The sequence below is a fragment of the Pinus tabuliformis genome, chromosome 8, assembly GCF_031772625.1.
Source record: "Pinus tabuliformis cultivar Carrire ecotype Pingquan chromosome 8, CPIR1, whole genome shotgun sequence".
Lineage (NCBI taxonomy): Eukaryota > Viridiplantae > Streptophyta > Pinopsida > Pinales > Pinaceae > Pinus > Pinus tabuliformis.
The window spans coordinates 677,046,197-677,064,321 of record NC_142294.1 but is presented as its reverse complement, the minus strand read 5'-3'; the positions used below and the strand labels follow the sequence as shown (position 1 = coordinate 677,064,321).

The 18,125-nt window shown below is 36.4% G+C and overlaps 1 protein-coding gene across 1 annotated transcript; it reads left to right on the top strand.

The window, feature by feature from the left end:
• Positions 1 to 3,283: 3,283 nt before the first annotated feature.
• LOC149237393 (cyclin-dependent kinase B1-1-like) lies at positions 3,284 to 6,166 on the top strand. The gene is made up of 8 exons (XM_089366813.1): positions 3,284 to 3,545; positions 3,664 to 3,805; positions 4,129 to 4,190; positions 4,299 to 4,410; positions 5,133 to 5,226; positions 5,322 to 5,391; positions 5,496 to 5,634; positions 5,743 to 6,166. The coding sequence occupies exons 1-8, from the start codon at positions 3,349 to 3,351 to the stop codon at positions 5,833 to 5,835; spliced, it is 909 nt and encodes a 302-aa protein (XP_089222939.1). The 5' UTR covers positions 3,284 to 3,348; the 3' UTR covers positions 5,836 to 6,166.
• Positions 6,167 to 18,125: the final 11,959 nt, after the last annotated feature.

The window sequence follows — 18,125 nt, the reverse complement described above, 5'->3', positions numbered from 1 at the left end:
CTCAGTTAACTGAGTCAAGTCCAATTAGATTAATTTAACAGTTTGTTAAATTAATGAGAGTTCAGTTAGTTAATGCTTGCATGCATGTAACTACTATATTTCAGATAATTGAGTATTCACTCATGGATAACTCATGCATGTCAGTTCAGACAGAGACCCAGTTGAGATCAAAGAAGGGACAGTGTACTATCAGTTGGATGAATATTTTTCTTATAAAGGAAGCTTATCCATGATGAGGATTTATCTCCTTCAGGACTGCGTAGTTGGATCAGAGGTTAGTGAGTGTGTGAAGGGCCAATTCACACAAGTGGCCGCACTGGACCCCAATTAGAATTGCACAAAGAAATAGGAGGCTTGGAGGGCAGACCAGAGGTTAGATAGAGGCCTATGACTGTCTATGAGCAGTAGAGATATTGCAGAGAGAGCATGATAGCTTTTGAGCTGATTCTTTTTGTAATATTGGCTATATTTCCACTTATATGATAATACAGAGTTAGGGTTTTAGGCTGAGGCTTTCCCCGGGTAAATTCTTTTCTGTTATGTGTGATTGATTTCTCCATATCAGTTATATGTGTTCTTATTGATATTGCTCATGTTTGATTAAGCTTGCGCTAAATTGGTTGTAGAAGTAGATCAAGTATTTTGCTTTAGTCTATTGCATTATCAGGTGATCTACAGGTGGGAATTTCTACACAATCCCTACATTAACATGCCCACCAGTGAGGCTATCTAAGCCTCCTCGCTTTGATTAAGGGATGTCCGTGGGGATAAAATTAATCAACAACGTTTCCATGTCTTAGGAGTTACAAGACATCCACTTTAGGACAATCACTTGAGCCAATAATCCACCTCAACAAAGTAAATCACCAATTCAAGGTTTATCCTTCTCATCCAACATCTTAAACGAAGTAGCACTCTTTCATTGTGCATCCACTCCCTAATTTAACAAGCCCACTAGTGAGGTCATATAACCATCCTCTCTTTGATCGAGGGACTTCCAAAAGACTAGAACTTGAGATCAACAATGTTTCCCCATCTTAAGAGCTATAGGACGTCCACTTGAGCCAACGATCCCCCTTAACAAAGTGAATCACCAGTTCAAGGTTTATCCTTGTCATCCAACATCTCTAACCAAGAGACTCTTTTTCATTGTGTAAGCACTCCTTACTCTATTGAACCTATGGATGAGGCCACATAACCCTCATCACTTTGGTCAATGGACCTCCATGTGAATAGAATTTGAGATCAACAATGTTTCCATGCCTTAAGAGCTATATGAAATCCACGTAAGCCAATGACCCACCTTAAAAAAGTGAACACCATTTCAAGGTTTAGAACTATCATCCAACTGCTTGGACCAAGTGGCTCTTTTTCATTATATATGCAATCCCTACACTAATAGGCCCATGGGTGAGGCCATATGACCTTCACCACTTTGGTCAAGAGAACTCCACGAGAATAGAACTCAATATCTACAATGTTTCCATGTCTTAAGAGCTACATGACGTTTACTTGAGCCAATGACCCACCTTAAACAAGTGAATCACTAGTTCAAGGTTTAGCCCTATCATCCAACATCTTAGACCATTCAACACTTTTTTATTGTATACACACTATAAACTCTAATGCGCCCATGGGTGACACCCCATAACTTTGTTGTCTTTGGTTGAGGGACCTCCATGATAATAATACTCAAGATCAACATTATTTCCAGGACTTACAAGCTATAAGACACCCACTTGAGTGAATGACCCACCTTAAAAAGGTGAATTGCTAGTTCAAGGCTTAGCCTGCTCATCCAACATCTTGGACCAAGTGCTCCTTTTCATTTTGTACACCCTACCTACTCTAATGAGCTAATGGGTGTGGCTACATAACCCTCCTCACTTTGGTCGAGGGACCTCCGTGGGAACAAAATTCGAGGATAAATTTCCACATCTTACTGATTCACCATGGTTTAAAAAAACATAGTTTCCACATTGTAAGGGCTATAGGATGTCCATTTGAGATAGTGTCCCACCTTAAAAATGTGAATGGTTAGTTCAAGGTTTAGCCTTATCATCCAACAATGATGACAAATACTTTTGCCCTACAATGTTTTAGGATTTGCTCAGTGTTGTGTTTCACCATAGAGCTCATAAGAGTTCGTTCTTCTTAATATTTTTTTTTTGAAGGTTATACGGTAGGACTACCTACAGGGTTTCAAACTAGCGACCATCATGCAAGAAGTGGCTTAATAATGTACCCATTCACCAACTATTCAACACCCCATATGCAAGTTTGTTCTTATTTTAATAATGTTGATTTTCTTTTCAATAAGCTAACTATAACAAATAGATACTTTTAATCTTCTAGATTAAGATTTGTGACCTCTTTATAATATCTTATTTATGAAAATGAGTTTAGATAAATAGAAAACCTCAATCTTTGTGAGATTTTTTTTAATAAATTAAACTTATACTTCAATTTATTCATTGTTTGAAATTTCAACAATTAGATCCTTAAAATGTACTAAAATCTTTAAAATAATTTTATAATCAAATTTCCATTTATAACTTTTAGTAATTTTTCCACTTAAAGAAACTCCACTTAAAAAGAGTTCAATTTTACTTACTCCATAATTTTTTTATCATTATTATAAATTACCAATATTATATATTCAAACCTTGCTTTACTTAACCATCTCCAAACAAATAAAAGTGAAACCAAATAATCCCTTGTAACTTCTCATGGTCATAAATTCAAACTTTAACTTATAACTACCTCCAAACTTCATAATGAAACCTAGTTATTTATTTGTCCTCAACCTCAAAGATAGTAGGGGATAAACAACATTCGAACCACTACTTAAAGATGGTGTGGGATAAATAACATTCAAACTATAAAAATAAATTGGCGTGGGATAAATAACATTCAAACTACTCCACTTTTAAAGGTAACATTGGCCCATGTAGAACTAAGTCAAAATCAAAATTCCATCTCTAAAAGCGGAACTTTGGCCCTTGAAAATTTTGACTAATTTCCAACCAAAAAAAGTGGGGAAAAATATAAAACTTCAACTAATAAAACAATAATCACCAAAAATGAAAAAAGATTTTGAATACTAGGCCATATAAGCTACACAAAGTTCAAAAGTATCTTACACTTATTACGCACCCGGGTGTCCCCACTTTCGAAAAACCCGTTTCAACGAAAGTCCAACGGTCAGAAAATTCAAAATGACCGTTTGAGGCAGAGCCAATCTAGGACCACACTCCATTTTATATATGGCCTCTGCTTCTCTCGACCCTTAGCATCCTCTGCTCTGCGAATCTTGTTGTTTGTTACTTTACTGTGTTCGCTGTAACAATGGATGCTTATGAGAAGTTGGAGAAGGTGGGAGAAGGAACCTATGGGAAGGTGTACAAGGCCAAGGACAAGAACACAGGGCAATTGGTCGCCCTTAAGAAAACAAGGCTGGAGAGCGACGATGAGGGTATTCCTCCCACCGCTCTCCGCGAGATTTCCCTTCTGCAGATGCTTTCTCAGGACATCCACATTGTCAGGTATTGGAGGTGGCATATTGTGTTTGTATCTTATCAGGCATTAGGTTATACATCTGTGAACCATTAACCCAAAAATATATAGATATATATGTTCTGACAATCCATTTTGTCTGCGCAGGCTGTTGGATGTAGAACACACAGAGAACAAGGACGGGAAACCCCTTCTTTACTTGGTTTTTGAATACATGGACTCTGATCTCAAGAAGTACATTGATGGTTATCGCCGAAGCCACACAAAAGTCCCTCCCAGTATTATTAAGGTAAATTCCTCTGCAATTTTGGGTCTCTAACTGTAGCTGTCAAAGAAAATTGATATTTGAATTTGTTTATGTTGTGTTGTTCAGGCCATCTAAACCTGTTTAAATGAGGTAAATTCAATGTTAGGAGGAAAGCAGTGGTCTCTGTTTTGGCTGTTTAAGTTTACTAGAATATAGGGTTTTGAAACAACCCTGATTCGTTGGGTGTTCACATTTCAGTAATGCTGTGACTTTCGACTGATTTTATTTCCTTCTTTCTTGTTATTTTGGGCATTTTCTGGGCTGTACTTGTCGTTTGGTTGATTATGGTTTTGGATAAATTGCAGAGCTTCATGTACCAGTTGTGCCAGGGGGTTGCTTACTGCCATAGTCGTGGTGTAATGCACAGGTGCTCACATCTGTCTTTCTTTTGCATATTTTGGTTGAAATGGTTTTGCATACTGTCGGTGCTCTGCCTTCTTTGACTTCTTACAATGCCAGTGATTTGGGTGTGCAGGGACCTGAAGCCTCACAATCTCCTGGTGGATAAGCAAAGAGGTGTGGTAAAAATAGCAGATCTTGGACTCGGAAGAGCATTTACAATTCCTATTAAGAAATATACACATGAGGTGAGTGTTTTAACTGCATTTTCCACATTGCTACTGGTTTTTGTAGAAATTTTGTCCACGCTGATTTTAGAGAGGGTTTGGTTCTGGTTTCTTGGTGAATAATATCTAATTTTTAGCACTAAGGTTAGAGGTTTCGGGTGTTCAACTTCTTGTTGGACGTTTTGGCCTTTTGGGATCAACTCTTTGCAGAGCTTGTCAGAATCACATTTTCTGTATTCATATTTTGGGAATAGTCCACATTTGCTTCTGGGTTTAGCAGGAAATTTGGTCGTTCCTGATTTTGGTCGTTTAGGTTTCATAGTGTATAACATTTAACTTCCAGGTATAAGGGAAGAGGTTTAGGGTTTTTGGACATATAGGATTACTGTCATAGGCTGAGGATTCACATCGTATTTGTAACCCTTTTCTTTCTAGAGTGGGGACGTAAGACCAGGTCTGACCCTTTGCTTGGCCTTTCAGAACCAACCCATTACAGAGCTTGTTAGACCTCTCGAACAAACAGCGTAAAATTTAATGCAATAACAAGTTTGGATTCAATTTAGGGAGTTACAGTGCTGAGTGGGTTATTGCTTGTAACTTTATATATCCTCTTCATAAAACTTACCTTCATAGCTTTCTATATTACAAAGGAATAAAAAAGGGTTGAGGGTGGATAAATCTTTCTTATCATTATCATGCCAAGGTTCTTTCTCCTTTGACAAACTAGTGGGCTTGTGCTGCAGATTGTCACTCTCTGGTACAGGGCTCCTGAAGTTCTTCTGGGGGCTACTCACTACTCTACACCTGTAGACATCTGGTCTGTTGGTTGTATATTCGGTAAGCATTTTTAGACAGATTACTTGGATGTTTCAATTTGTTGAGTCATATGTCTACTAGGGTGTCTGACATGGAAACTGTTCTCAATTTTGCAGCTGAAATGGTCAGACTGCAAGCCCTGTTTATTGGAGATTCTGAAGTACAACAACTTTTCAAGATTTTCAGGTTAACATTTGACCAAAAAAAAGACACTTTATCTTTATATACAGGTAATACTTTTCTAATGCAAAATAGCAATTTTCTTTATTAATAGTCTTTGCATGCAACAGTTTTCTAGGAACTCCCAATGAAGAAATCTGGCCCGGAGTGACTAAATTCAGGGACTGGCATATCTATCCTCAATGGAAACCCCAAGATATGAGCTCTGCTGTTCCAGACTTGGAACCAAGTGGTGTAGACCTGTTGTCTGTAAGAGTCCTTGATCTGTATTATTGCCCTCATATCTCGTTTATCTTTGTTTCTTTGCTTTTTTAAAAGGAGTAGTGGACTAAAGAGAATTGATCATGTCTTTTGCAGAAAATGCTGGTTTATGAGCCATCCAAACGAATATCAGCTAAAAAGGCATTGGAACATCCCTATTTTGATGATCTGGATAAATCTCAGTTCTGAGATCCCTTTCAAGGATTTAAGCAATTCAGGATAGTATATATAAATTACTGCATGCATTGGTGGTTTTGGAAATGTCCCATTTTCTACAAATTCATCTTTGCAAAAGGCAAATATATTAGCCAGTAAGTGTTTCTTTTGATGTGTTTGGGCAGGCAAACAAGCAATGTTTGGTTGCTGTTGCAGACCTTTTAAATATTGTATTCCCACACTGGAGAGTAACTTTCTTTAAAATTAATGTTAAGATGTGATATTATTCAGAGCCTCTTGTGATATTGGTCCTCTTGTATATTGAGCCTCTTTACTGTTTGAGTATAATTTTAGGAAATCTAAAGTTGGAGTGGTGATTTTGAAAAATTGAATGTTATGAGGATAGTCATTTCTATTGCATGATCCTTAGGTTGACTGGTAATCGATACATAAAGCTTGGCTACTTAGTAAATGAAGCTTAAAGAATCTGGAATTAACTTAGAAACTGGTAAATTATATAATATGGCATTCGATTTCTGGTGAATTCTACGGAAAGAAGCAAGAAAATCTAAAGTTGGAGTGATCTCTTTGAAAATTGAATGGCATGAGGATATCCAAACCTTGCTAGAAACAGATAATTTTTCATTCCCGCATTTCAGATGTCATGCCTTTTGTGATAAATTCAGGATAGTTAGTCATTTCTATAATTTTTGAATATGGCATTCGATTGCATTCACAATATGAAATACTGGTGAATTCTACAGCAAGAAGCTGAATACTGGCAATCTATAGCTGGTAATATTTTGTGTGATCCTGGCGTATTGTTTTGTAACTTTATAATGGTCAATCTTACATTTTTAGCTTAGCATACTCGTGAATTCTACATTGCAAACATCGCTTTAGCCAGTATATGCTTTTTTTGATGTGTTTGCACAGGCAAACAAGCAATGTTTCGGTTGCTGTTGTGGACCTTAAGTAATTTTCTTTAAAATTACTCTTCAGATGTGTTATTATTCAGAGTTTCTTGTGATTTTAAGAAATCTAAAGTTGGAGTGATCTCTTTAAAAGTTAAATGGGATGAGGATTTTTGAACTTTTTTGGACAAACATACCAAAAAATATAGGTAATTTTCCAATGCATGGCATGAGGATATCTGAACTTGACTAGAAACAAATGATTTTTCATTCCCGCACTTCAGATGTGATGCCTCTTGTGATGAATTCAGCATAGTTAGTAATTTCTATTGCATGATCCTTAGGTTGACTGGTAATTGATACATACAGAGCCTGGCATTATACTTAGTAAATGAAGCATAAAGAATCTGGAACTAACATAGAAACTGTTAAATTATACTTTTTGAATATGGCATTCGACTGCTGGTCAATACGTTTGAATATGAGATATTGGCAATCTATACCTGGTCAACCCGGTATTATAGCTGGTAACATTAATTTAGTGATCCTGGCGTTATGGTCAATCTTACATTTTTGACATAGCATACTGGTGAATTTTACAACGCAAACATGGCTTTAGCCAGTATATGCTTTTGTTGGTTTCTGTTGTGGACCTTAAGTAATTTTCTTTAAAATTAATCTTCAGATGTGTTATTCAGAGCTTCTTGTGATTTTAGGAAATCTAAAGTTGGAGCGATCTTTTTGAATAGTTCATGGCTACGGCAATGGCTTGGACCCTAATACCAATACCTAGTGTACCAAACCTTGAAATTATTTTGATAGATCACTTGTAGCATCTTTGAAAATTGAATGGCATGAGAATTTTTGAAGTTTTTGGACAAACATGCCAAAAATAGATAATTTTCCATTGCATGGCATGAGGATATCTGAACTTTGCTAGAAACAGATGATTTTTCATTCCCGTAATTCAGATAGTTAGTCATTTCTATTGCATGATCCTTAGGTTGACTGGTAATTGATACATACAGAGCCTGGCATTATACCTAGTAAATGAAGCATAAAGAATCTGGAATTAACTTCAGATGTGTTATTCAGAGCTTCTTGTGATTTTACAACGCAAACATGGCTTTAGCCAGTATATGCTTTTGTTGGTTTCTGTTGTGGACCTTAAGTAATTTTCTTTAAAATTAATCTTCAGATGTGTTATTCAGAGCTTCTTGTGATTTTAGGAAATCTAAAGTTGGAGCGATCTTTTTGAATAGTTCATGGCTACGGCAATGGCTTGGACCCTAATACCAATACCTAGTGTACCAAACCTTGAAATTATTTTGATAGATCACTTGTAGCATCTTTGAAAATTGAATGGCATGAGAATTTTTGAAGTTTTTGGACAAACATGCCAAAAATAGATAATTTTCCATTGCATGGCATGAGGATATCTGAACTTTGCTAGAAACAGATGATTTTTCATTCCCGTACTTCAGATAGTTAGTCATTTCTATTGCATGATCCTTAGGTTGACTGGTAATTGATACATACAGAGCCTGGCATTATACCTAGTAAATGAAGCATAAAGAATCTGGAATTAACTTCAGATGTGTTATTCAGAGCTTCTTGTGATTTTAGGAAATCTAAAGTTGGAGTGATCTTTTTGAATAGTTCATGGCTACGGCAATGGCTTGGACCCTAATACCAATACCTAGTGTACCAAACCTTGAAATTATTTTGATAGATCACTTGTAGCATCTTTGAAAATTGAATGGCATGAGAATTTTTGAAGTTTTTGGACAAACATGCCAAAAATAGATAATTTTCCATTGCATGGCATGAGGATATCTGAACTTTGCTAGAAACAGATGATTTTTCATTCCCGCACTTCAGATAGTTAGTCATTTCTATTGCATGATCCTTAGGTTGACTGGTAATTGATACATACAGAGCCTGGCATTATACCTAGTAAATGAAGCATAAAGAATCTGGAATTAACTCAGAAACTGGTAAATTATATTTTTGAATATGGCAATACGTTTGAATATGAAATACTGGTGAATTCTACAGCAAGAAGCTAAATACTGGCAATCTATACCTGGTCAACCTGGCATTATATATACCTAGTAAATGAAGCATAAAGAATCTGGAATTAACTCAGAAACTGGTAAATTATACTTTTTGAATATGGCATTCGACTGCTGGGGCAATACGTTTGAATATGAAATACTGGTGAATTCTACAGCAAGAAGCTAAATACTGGCAATCTATACCTGGTCAACCTGGCATTAGAGCTGGTAATATTAATTTAGTGATCCTGGCGTAATGGTCAATCTTACATTTTTGACCTAGCATACTGGTGAATTCTACAACGCAAACATGGCCTTAGCCAGAATATGCTTTTTTTGGTTGCTGTTGTGGACCTTGGTAATTTTCTTTAAAATTAATCTTTGTGATTTTAGGAATTTAAAGTTGGAGTACTGGTGAATTCTACAGTACAAAACCTTCAAATCATTTTGAATGGGGTTCAAGGCCTGTGTGGTGGGTTCAAGTTTTATGTATGGCCCAAAATTATAACCCAATACCCTTGTTTATGTCTTCATACCATGGTTGGCATCTTAACACAAGTCCCTTCGACACAAAACCTTGAAATCGTTTTAATATACCATTTAAAGATGAAACATCCCCTCTTGTAGTACTTATGTGGTGGTTTAGGGTCTTTACATTATCGATAATCTGTAGATGGGACCTATGTCCATGGCTCTTAATAGTATTCATGGTTCAAAGCATAAACTTTGAACTTTGAACTCATGTCATATGCCACGTGTAGGTAAAACAATGCCTTTATAAGATCTATGTGGTGGGATAGGGCTTATGATTGTTGGCAAGGTATGAAGAAGGGATCATGAAATTGAGGACGTCCAAAGTATTGAGGGAGTTATATTTCCTCGGGGTTCCTGGGTTATTTTCCTTTGAGGGTTCATGGGTTATTTTCTTTTGGGAAAATGGGCCATTGACTATTTTTTCTTGGTTTTGTGGGTTATTGGTTTTCTTCCTCATGACAATTTTTATTTTTTATTTTTTTTATTTTTTTAATTTATATATATATATATATATTTTTTTTTATTTTTATTTTTATTTTTATGGATAATGGTCATATGGGTCCCCAAACTATCATACATGGTTTAAATAGAGAATATTTGTCAATAATCTTAAGGAATCATTACACCAAAATTAAAAAGAAAACATTTTTAGATTTATCTCTAGGGACACAAATAGGCAATCTCTAGGCCATGCAAAATAATCAAAATCACAACATAAGGCTTACGTAGGGAATGCTTAGCCAACATGGGAGATATGTTGACCATCTCGAGGAAGGGGATGTTTATAGAGGCCCATGCCATGGTGTAAGGTCATTATTGTTCTATTAGGTCATGTATGGAGATCTAAGCTACCACATAGGCCCTTCATAGGGATTCCTTGGCTTATGAGTAATACATAGTTGTCATTTTGATGTATTACACAAAATTTGCTTAAAAGGGGGAGAAATGTATCCAAGGTAATAAGGGAAGGATGTTTCATTGATGGGGAAATGCAAATATTTTCACGAGAGATATGGATGCTAGCTGACATCATCATAATTTATGTTCATAATTTTAGAAATTCATGAAATCAATGGAACACTGATACTAACCTTTGAATTGTTGTTTTCTTCCTTCTTCACACACACTCGATTGGTTTCAAATTGAAGGCCATGGGGATGAGTTTTGATCCATTAATGTGTGCATGGGTCATGAGACCATTTAATATAATCTCTCTAGGTGTAACTACATGTTTGACTACTACCCCAAGGTTCCCCATGCCTTTATGCTAGCCCCACATGGGAATTGAACCTTGCACAAGGGTGAAAAACTCCTTGCTTTCAACCATTGGACCCAACCTCTTTGGGTTTTTTTTCTTTAACTTTATTTTAAAAGAAATTTAGTTTTCATATCAAAGGCTTTTGTGAGAAGATTAATTATGTTTAGAAATTTATATTTTTTTAGTGTTTCCCTTTTTTGAAGGACATGGGGATTGAGATTTCATCCACTTATTTGTGCATGGGTCATGAGACCATTCATGAGACCATTTAATATAGTCTCCCTAGGTGCAACTACACATTTGATTGCTACCGCAAGTTTCCCCCGTGGCTTTAAGCTAGGCCCCTCGTAGGAATTAAACCTTACACAACAGTGAAAAACATCTTGCTTTCCACCATTGGACCCAATCCCCTTGGGCTTTATTTTTTTAAATTTTATTTAAAAAGAAATTTATGTTTATTTGGGGTTTCCCTTTTTTTGGTTTTTCACTTTAGACACATATTGTAACAATACAAGGATTGATAGTCCCCACTTCTTTCAAACCTCCCGACTTGAGAATGGATATCATTATAATGAAAACTTTAAAATCAACCCCCAAATCAAAAAGGTTTTGTAACAATACAAGGATGTGCCACTTCTTTCAAATCTCCCGACTTGAGAATGAATATCATTATAATGAAAACCTTAAAATCAACCCCCAAATAAAAAAGGTTTGACTGCTACCACAAGGTTCCCCTGTGGCTTTAGCTTAGGCCCACATGGGAATTGAACATTGCTTTCAACCATTGGACCCAATCTCTTTGGGATTTTTTTCTTTAATTTTATTCTAAAAGATACTATTCAAGAGACCATTTAATATAATCTCTCTAGGTGCAACTGCGGATTTGACTGCTACCTCAAGGTCCTCACATGGCTTTAGGCTAGGCCCTCATAGGAATTAAACCTTACACAAGGGTGAAAAACTCATTGCTTTCCACCATTGGGCCCAACCCCCTTGGGCTTTATTTTTTTAAATTTTATTTAAAAAGAAATTTATGTTTATTTGGGGTTTCCTTTTTTTTTGTTTTTTCTCTTTAGACACATACACACACCATATTTTTGTAACAATACAAGGATTGATAGTACCACTTTTTTCAAACCTCTCGACTTGAGAATGGATATCTCATTATAATGAAAACCTTAAAATGAACCCCCAAATAAAAAATGTTTGACTATTACCACAAGGTTCCCCCTGGATTTAGGCTAGGCCCTCATAGGAATTGAACCTTGAAAAAGGGTAAAAAACTCATTTATTTCCACCTTTGGACCCAACCCCCCTGGCCTTTATTTTTTTAATTTTATTTAAAAAGAAATTTATGTTTATTTGGGGTTTCACTTTTTTTTGGTTTTTCTCTCTACACACACACCATATTTTTATAACAATACAAGGATTGATAGTGCCACCTTTTGGTTTGGGGGTTGATTTTAAGGTTTTTTGTTATAATAATATTCATTCTCAAGTTGGGAGGCTTGAAAGAAGTGGTAATTTTAACATTGCAAATAAAAATGATGCCACTATTATGACCATTTTTAGATTTAAGGTTTGATTTTCAATTTTTTGTGGACAACATTGTGACATTATTAAGGCCATGGTTGTGGAAGGCAGTAATTTTAACCTTAAATGTGCTAAGATAGCATGGATTTTTGAAATGGGAGTAAAATTAGCCACTAAGTATGACATGTAAAATAATGAGAACTCTAAAGGGTTCTCATCAAGTTGATGACTATGCTCTCAATCAACCTCTGCCTTTGCCTTTGTTCCATAAACCATTACCTCTACCCCATTTAATTTAGATCAGTATTCTATGTTCTCACATATTGCACAAACTAAATCCTAATGCCTTGGTTCTTGGCATTAAACCATATCTCAAAGGTTAATACCTATCCATCTTGCACCAAAATTTAATAGGGTTCTCATATACTTTTCATTAGGAAATGATTTCTTCATATGGACCATGTGGTGTTATAGGGCCATACACATGACACACGAACTATTTAAGAAAAAATCAGGGCCTATGCCCTAGTGTTTGGCTCCAAACCATGTTTCAGGTATTATTCCATCCTTATGCATGAATAAATGCCTTACGCACAACCCATGAGCATAGAATAAATGGTTATGTACTAATATCTTGCTTTTTACCCTAGGTCATGGTTTAGGCCCCAACAAAAATCTATTATGTGATCAATATTGAAATCAATCCCTTATTGTACTCAAGTGAAATACTCCGTCTAAAGGGATATAGTTGTAATCTAAGGCCTTGCATGGTAGATAATTTTTATAAGAAATAGTCAGGGCATAAGGCCCTTGCTTTTATCCCCAAAACATGCCTCAAGCCTTGAGATACAAATTCCTAGTGTATGAAACCTTGAAATATTTACCATATATAGCTCATATTGTAAATATTCCTTCCATGGGTTATGTGGTGTGGTCTAATTCCATAGGCAAGCCATGAGCCAAGAAGTAACATTTAGGGCCTATGTCCTTAGATTTAGGCTTCAAACCATGGTTAAGGCATCAACACCAATTACTTGTGTGCCAAAAACAAAAATGGTTTATGTAGATCGCTATTATTAAAACAAATATATTCTTTGTGCTTTATGTGGTGGTTTAAGGATCTATAAATGGCCCATGAAGACTAGAAGTAATATTTTGGTTTTATTACCTTAGTTTTTCTCTAAAAATCATGGCACAACACTCTTAGCGAACCCTTTAAATGGTGTCCATAAAAGACTCACAGGTGAAATTTTCCTTTTATAGGTCTTGCATGGTGGAATAGTGCTCCATACATTGTCCATATCTATAAAATAAATAGTTAGGACAAAATAACCTAGTTTTAATTGCTACGACAATGACTTGGACCCTAATACCAATACCTAGTGTACCAAACTTTGAAATTATTTTGATAGATCACTCATAGAAAAATAATTTCCTTAAAACAAGGCCTGTGTGGTGGGGTCAAGTTATATGTATGGCCCATGATCCCTAAAATACATAGTTAGGACCTAATACCCTTGTTTATGTCTTTATACCATGTTTGGCATCTTAGCACTCATCCCTTCTACACCAAACCTTGAAATGGTTCTAATATACCATTTATAAATGAAACATCCCCTCCTGTAGTGCTTATGAGGTGTTTAAGGACCTTATTCATGGTTGATGATCTATAGTTGAAATAGATGGGGCTTATCTCCATGGCTCAATATTATTCACAGTTCAAAGCATAGTACCCATCCCTCGTGCACTAAATTTTGAACTCGTGTCCATATGCCACTTGTAGGTAAAACAATCCCTTTATAGGATCTATGTAGTGGGATTGGGTTTATATTGTTGGCAAGGTATGAACAAGGGATCACAAAATTGAGGATGTCCAAAGTATTGTGGGAGTTATATTCCCTTAGGGTTCATGGGCTATTCTCCTTTGGGGAAAATGGGCCAATGACCATTTTTTCTTGGTTTTGTGGGTCATTAGTTATCTTCCTTTAGGGATAGAGTCTAAGGACAATGGATGATGATGGTCATGTAGGTCCCCAAACTATCATACATGGTCTAAATAGAGAATATTTGTTAATAATATTAAGGAATCATTGCAACAAAAGAAAATATTTTCAATTTTATCTCAAAGGACACATAGTGTTGTTGACCCTAACACAAACACAACATACATAATGTTTAGCCTATGAATGAGGTATTTAGCCAATGAGTGAGGTATCTAGACCATTTTGAGTTTTGACACATTTTAGCCTCGATGTGAGATTATATGGTCACCCTTTCAATGATTAGTGTGATGGGATGGTTCTCAAGTTCCATACCATGATATAGTGCCAAATAATGGTCTTAGGTCATAACATTTGATTTTAGAACTCACATATGTGTAGGCCCCTGAACCACCAAAAAAGGGCTCTATAAGGAATCATTGGAATATGAGTGGGATTTGATGGATATATTGAGGTTCATGGTGCCTATGCCATAGCTTGAAGCCAAAATATTTGGTATGATACCATGACACTTGTATAAGAGGCTCATGAGCTAGATACCAATGAGGCCTTAAGCCATGACATAAGATTTATATAGAGAATATTTATTATGTGAGTTCTTAATATGGTGGTCATTTTAAGGTTTGACACACCAAATATGGTTCTTACAACCTAGGAGATAGTATATGGTGAAAATATAGAATAATAAGTCGTGGAATTTAGCTTTATCGCTCATGTGCCATGGTTAGGATTTCTTAGCATGACATAAATCATCTATATAGAATATTTGGTGTAGAAGCAAGATGTGGTAGAATTTTGAGAATTGTAACACCATAGATGGTTCTCATGGTTGAAGTTATGGTATAAGTCTATATTCATTATAAGGCCATACCAATATCCTTTGGGGTTCATGGGTCATGCAAGGTAATAAAAATCACAACATAAAGCTTACGTAGGGAATGCTTAGCCAATATGGGAGATATGTTGACCATCTTTAGGAAGGGTGAGGTGGGGATGTTTCTTGAGGCCCATGCCATGGTGTAAGGCCATTGTTGATCTCTTAGGCCATGTATGGATATCTAATCTACCACATAGGCCCTTTATAGGGATTCCTTTGCTTAAGAGTAATACATAGTGGTAATTTTGATGTATTGCATAAAATATGCTTAAAAAAGGGATAAATGTATCCATGCTAATAAGGGAAGGATGCTTCATTGACAAGGAAATGCAAATATTTTCACCAGGGATATGGATGCTTGCTGAAAACATCATAAGTTATGTTCATAATTTAGAAATTCATGAAATCAACTGAGTATTAATACTCATCTTTGAATTTCTCTTTGCTTCCTTCACACACACTAAATCAGTTTCCAAACCGTAAGCGTCCAATGACATTTTATTTTCCCGTACACACACTGGATCAATTTTCAACCCCAACAAGTACCTAGTTCCTTCTCTTTCATCACATACACATATTGGAACAATTTCCAAACCCAACAAGCACCCAATGCCTACTCTTCTCTTCTCTTTGATTTCCACACATTGTATCACTATTCAAAGAAATAAGAGAATCTAGAGGCTCACATTCACCCTCAATCATCAAAGGAATCTAGAGGTTTATACCTCCACCTAGTGATGAATATAGATATCTATGACACAATGCAAAATGTACAACATTATAACCACCTGCAAGCTCATAGTCTCATATCATCGGGAATCTAGAGAGTATATTATCTTCACCCATATAAATCAGGGATCCAAAGGATACAAGGCATCCACCCAAATCAAGAATCCATGATTTTTTCATGTGCACCAATAGCCAAAATTCCAGGTATTTGTCTCCTTCAATTGTCCATGTTTGCCCTAGCATGTTGCAAATCACATTGCTTTCATTATGCTAATATATCATTTGGCATTCCCTGTTCACGAACATGCCATCCATTCATATGCTAAATGTATAAGCATGAGCAATCATTCTTTCACAAGAATGATCAAGACAATAACTTGTCAATCATAATGGCATTCATATATGTATATAAAAATTGACATGATCATGAACATATAACGGATTTACAAAGGTAAATTCTGTTAAGGTCATGAGAACCTCATTTAAGCCATTCTCATGGTTTCCATATCACTATCCATTATCCCATGGACCAACCAACCCACTTGGTTGTCAACACGCTGTTGGAAATACTAAGAGGGGGGTGAATCAATATTTCTTTACAATTAGTTAAATTTAATCTTCATAGTATTAATCATCATTAGCACCAGATAAATATAAACATTCACCAATAGTAAACAACACCATTCAACAACGCACAATAATAAAGATAATAAGCAAAAAAGATTTTCAGGTGGAAAACCCCCTATGGGTCAAAAACCGTTGAATGCTTCTTAATATTTGTCTTAAAAAATAATTACATCAAGTTTTTAGTGTAGGTTTTAACCCCGTACAGAAATTACCTACATACGAATTCTTAAACACAGAAAATAAACAATGTGAGAGAATAACACATAAAATACAAATACACAGAGATTTTCCCCTGGATCCCAAAACCAGTACTACCAGCTTGATTTTTCATTATGTTCCTCTCAATATTACAATACATAATTATACATGCCGAAGCATCCAATACCATGGACCGAAAAACCATCGCGTCCAAAACCATGGGCCGAAAACCATAGGTAGGTTTGCCCAACCCAATATAGGGTCCAAATTTTTTTTTCTCGGGGCGCTACCCTGGAACCCGTAGAGGGGGGCTACCCGCCCCCCTTAAACCCCCCGGACAGGGGGGGATTTTGCCCCCCTGTGACCCCCCCGCTACACAATCGACGCAACGAAGGGGGGGTTCTAGCCCCCCTTAACCCCCCAGTTCACTACGTAGGTTAGTCGTGGAAAGAATATAACACAACCCAAAATTATCCCACTTGTCGTTTTCTTTCCACAGGGGGGCTACAAGAGAGCTTAATCATTTTTCCAGCCTTGAAACACCTATTGTTTCTCTACACCAAGAGAACTTCTTAGAGCTCACAGATTTTATCAATGCATTTGCAGTATTCTTCAAAGTGTCCACCTTTACCAACACCACCTTTTTGTCTTCTATCATATCCCTCACAAAGTGATACTGAACATCAATGTGCTTTGTCTTTGAATGGTAGGCAGGGTTCTTTTCCAAGAAAATTTCACTTTGGCTGTCACAGTCTATCTTTATAGCTATCTGTATTAACCCCATACTTGAACACAATCTTTGCAACCAAACTGCTTCCTTGTTTGCATGAGTGGTTGCCATGTATTATGCCTCTGTAGTTGATAGTGCCACTACATATTGTTTCTTACTCATCCAATTGACTGCACCTCCAAATAGGTTAAACACATACCCACTTGTAGATGTTCTCTGATCCAAATCTCCAGCCCAATCTGCATCAACAAATCCATGGATGTCAAAAACTCTGTCCAATCCTGGTCTTCCTTGGTAGCACAAACCATAATCACTAGTGCCACACAAATACCTGAAAACTCGCTTCATTGCTATCCAATGCTCCTTCCCTGGTTTTGACATAAACCTACTCAATACTCCCACTGGATGTGAAATGTCTGGTCTAGTACAGACCATTGCATACATCAGGCTGCCAACTTCACTTACATATGGAACACAAGACATATCCTCTTCCTCTTCTTGTGTCTTGGGACATTGTTCAACAGATAACTTTACACCTACAGGAATAGGAACCTTCACCGATTTACTATCCTGCATATTAAACCTTTGCAGTATTGTCTCGACATACTTCCTCTCGTTTAATCAGAGCTTCCTCTTTGCCCGATCTCTTTTAATTCCATGCCCAAAATATAGTTTGCAGCACCAAGATCTTTCATGTTGAATTTGGAGGAGAATTGGGTCTTCAAATCCTGGATAATTTCTTTGTCATTTCCAACCAGCAACATATCATCCACATACAAGACTAGAAAAATAACATGGTCACCAATTAATTTAAAATACACACAGTGATTTGCTTTGCTTCTTGTGAAGCCAAGTCCCCGTATAAA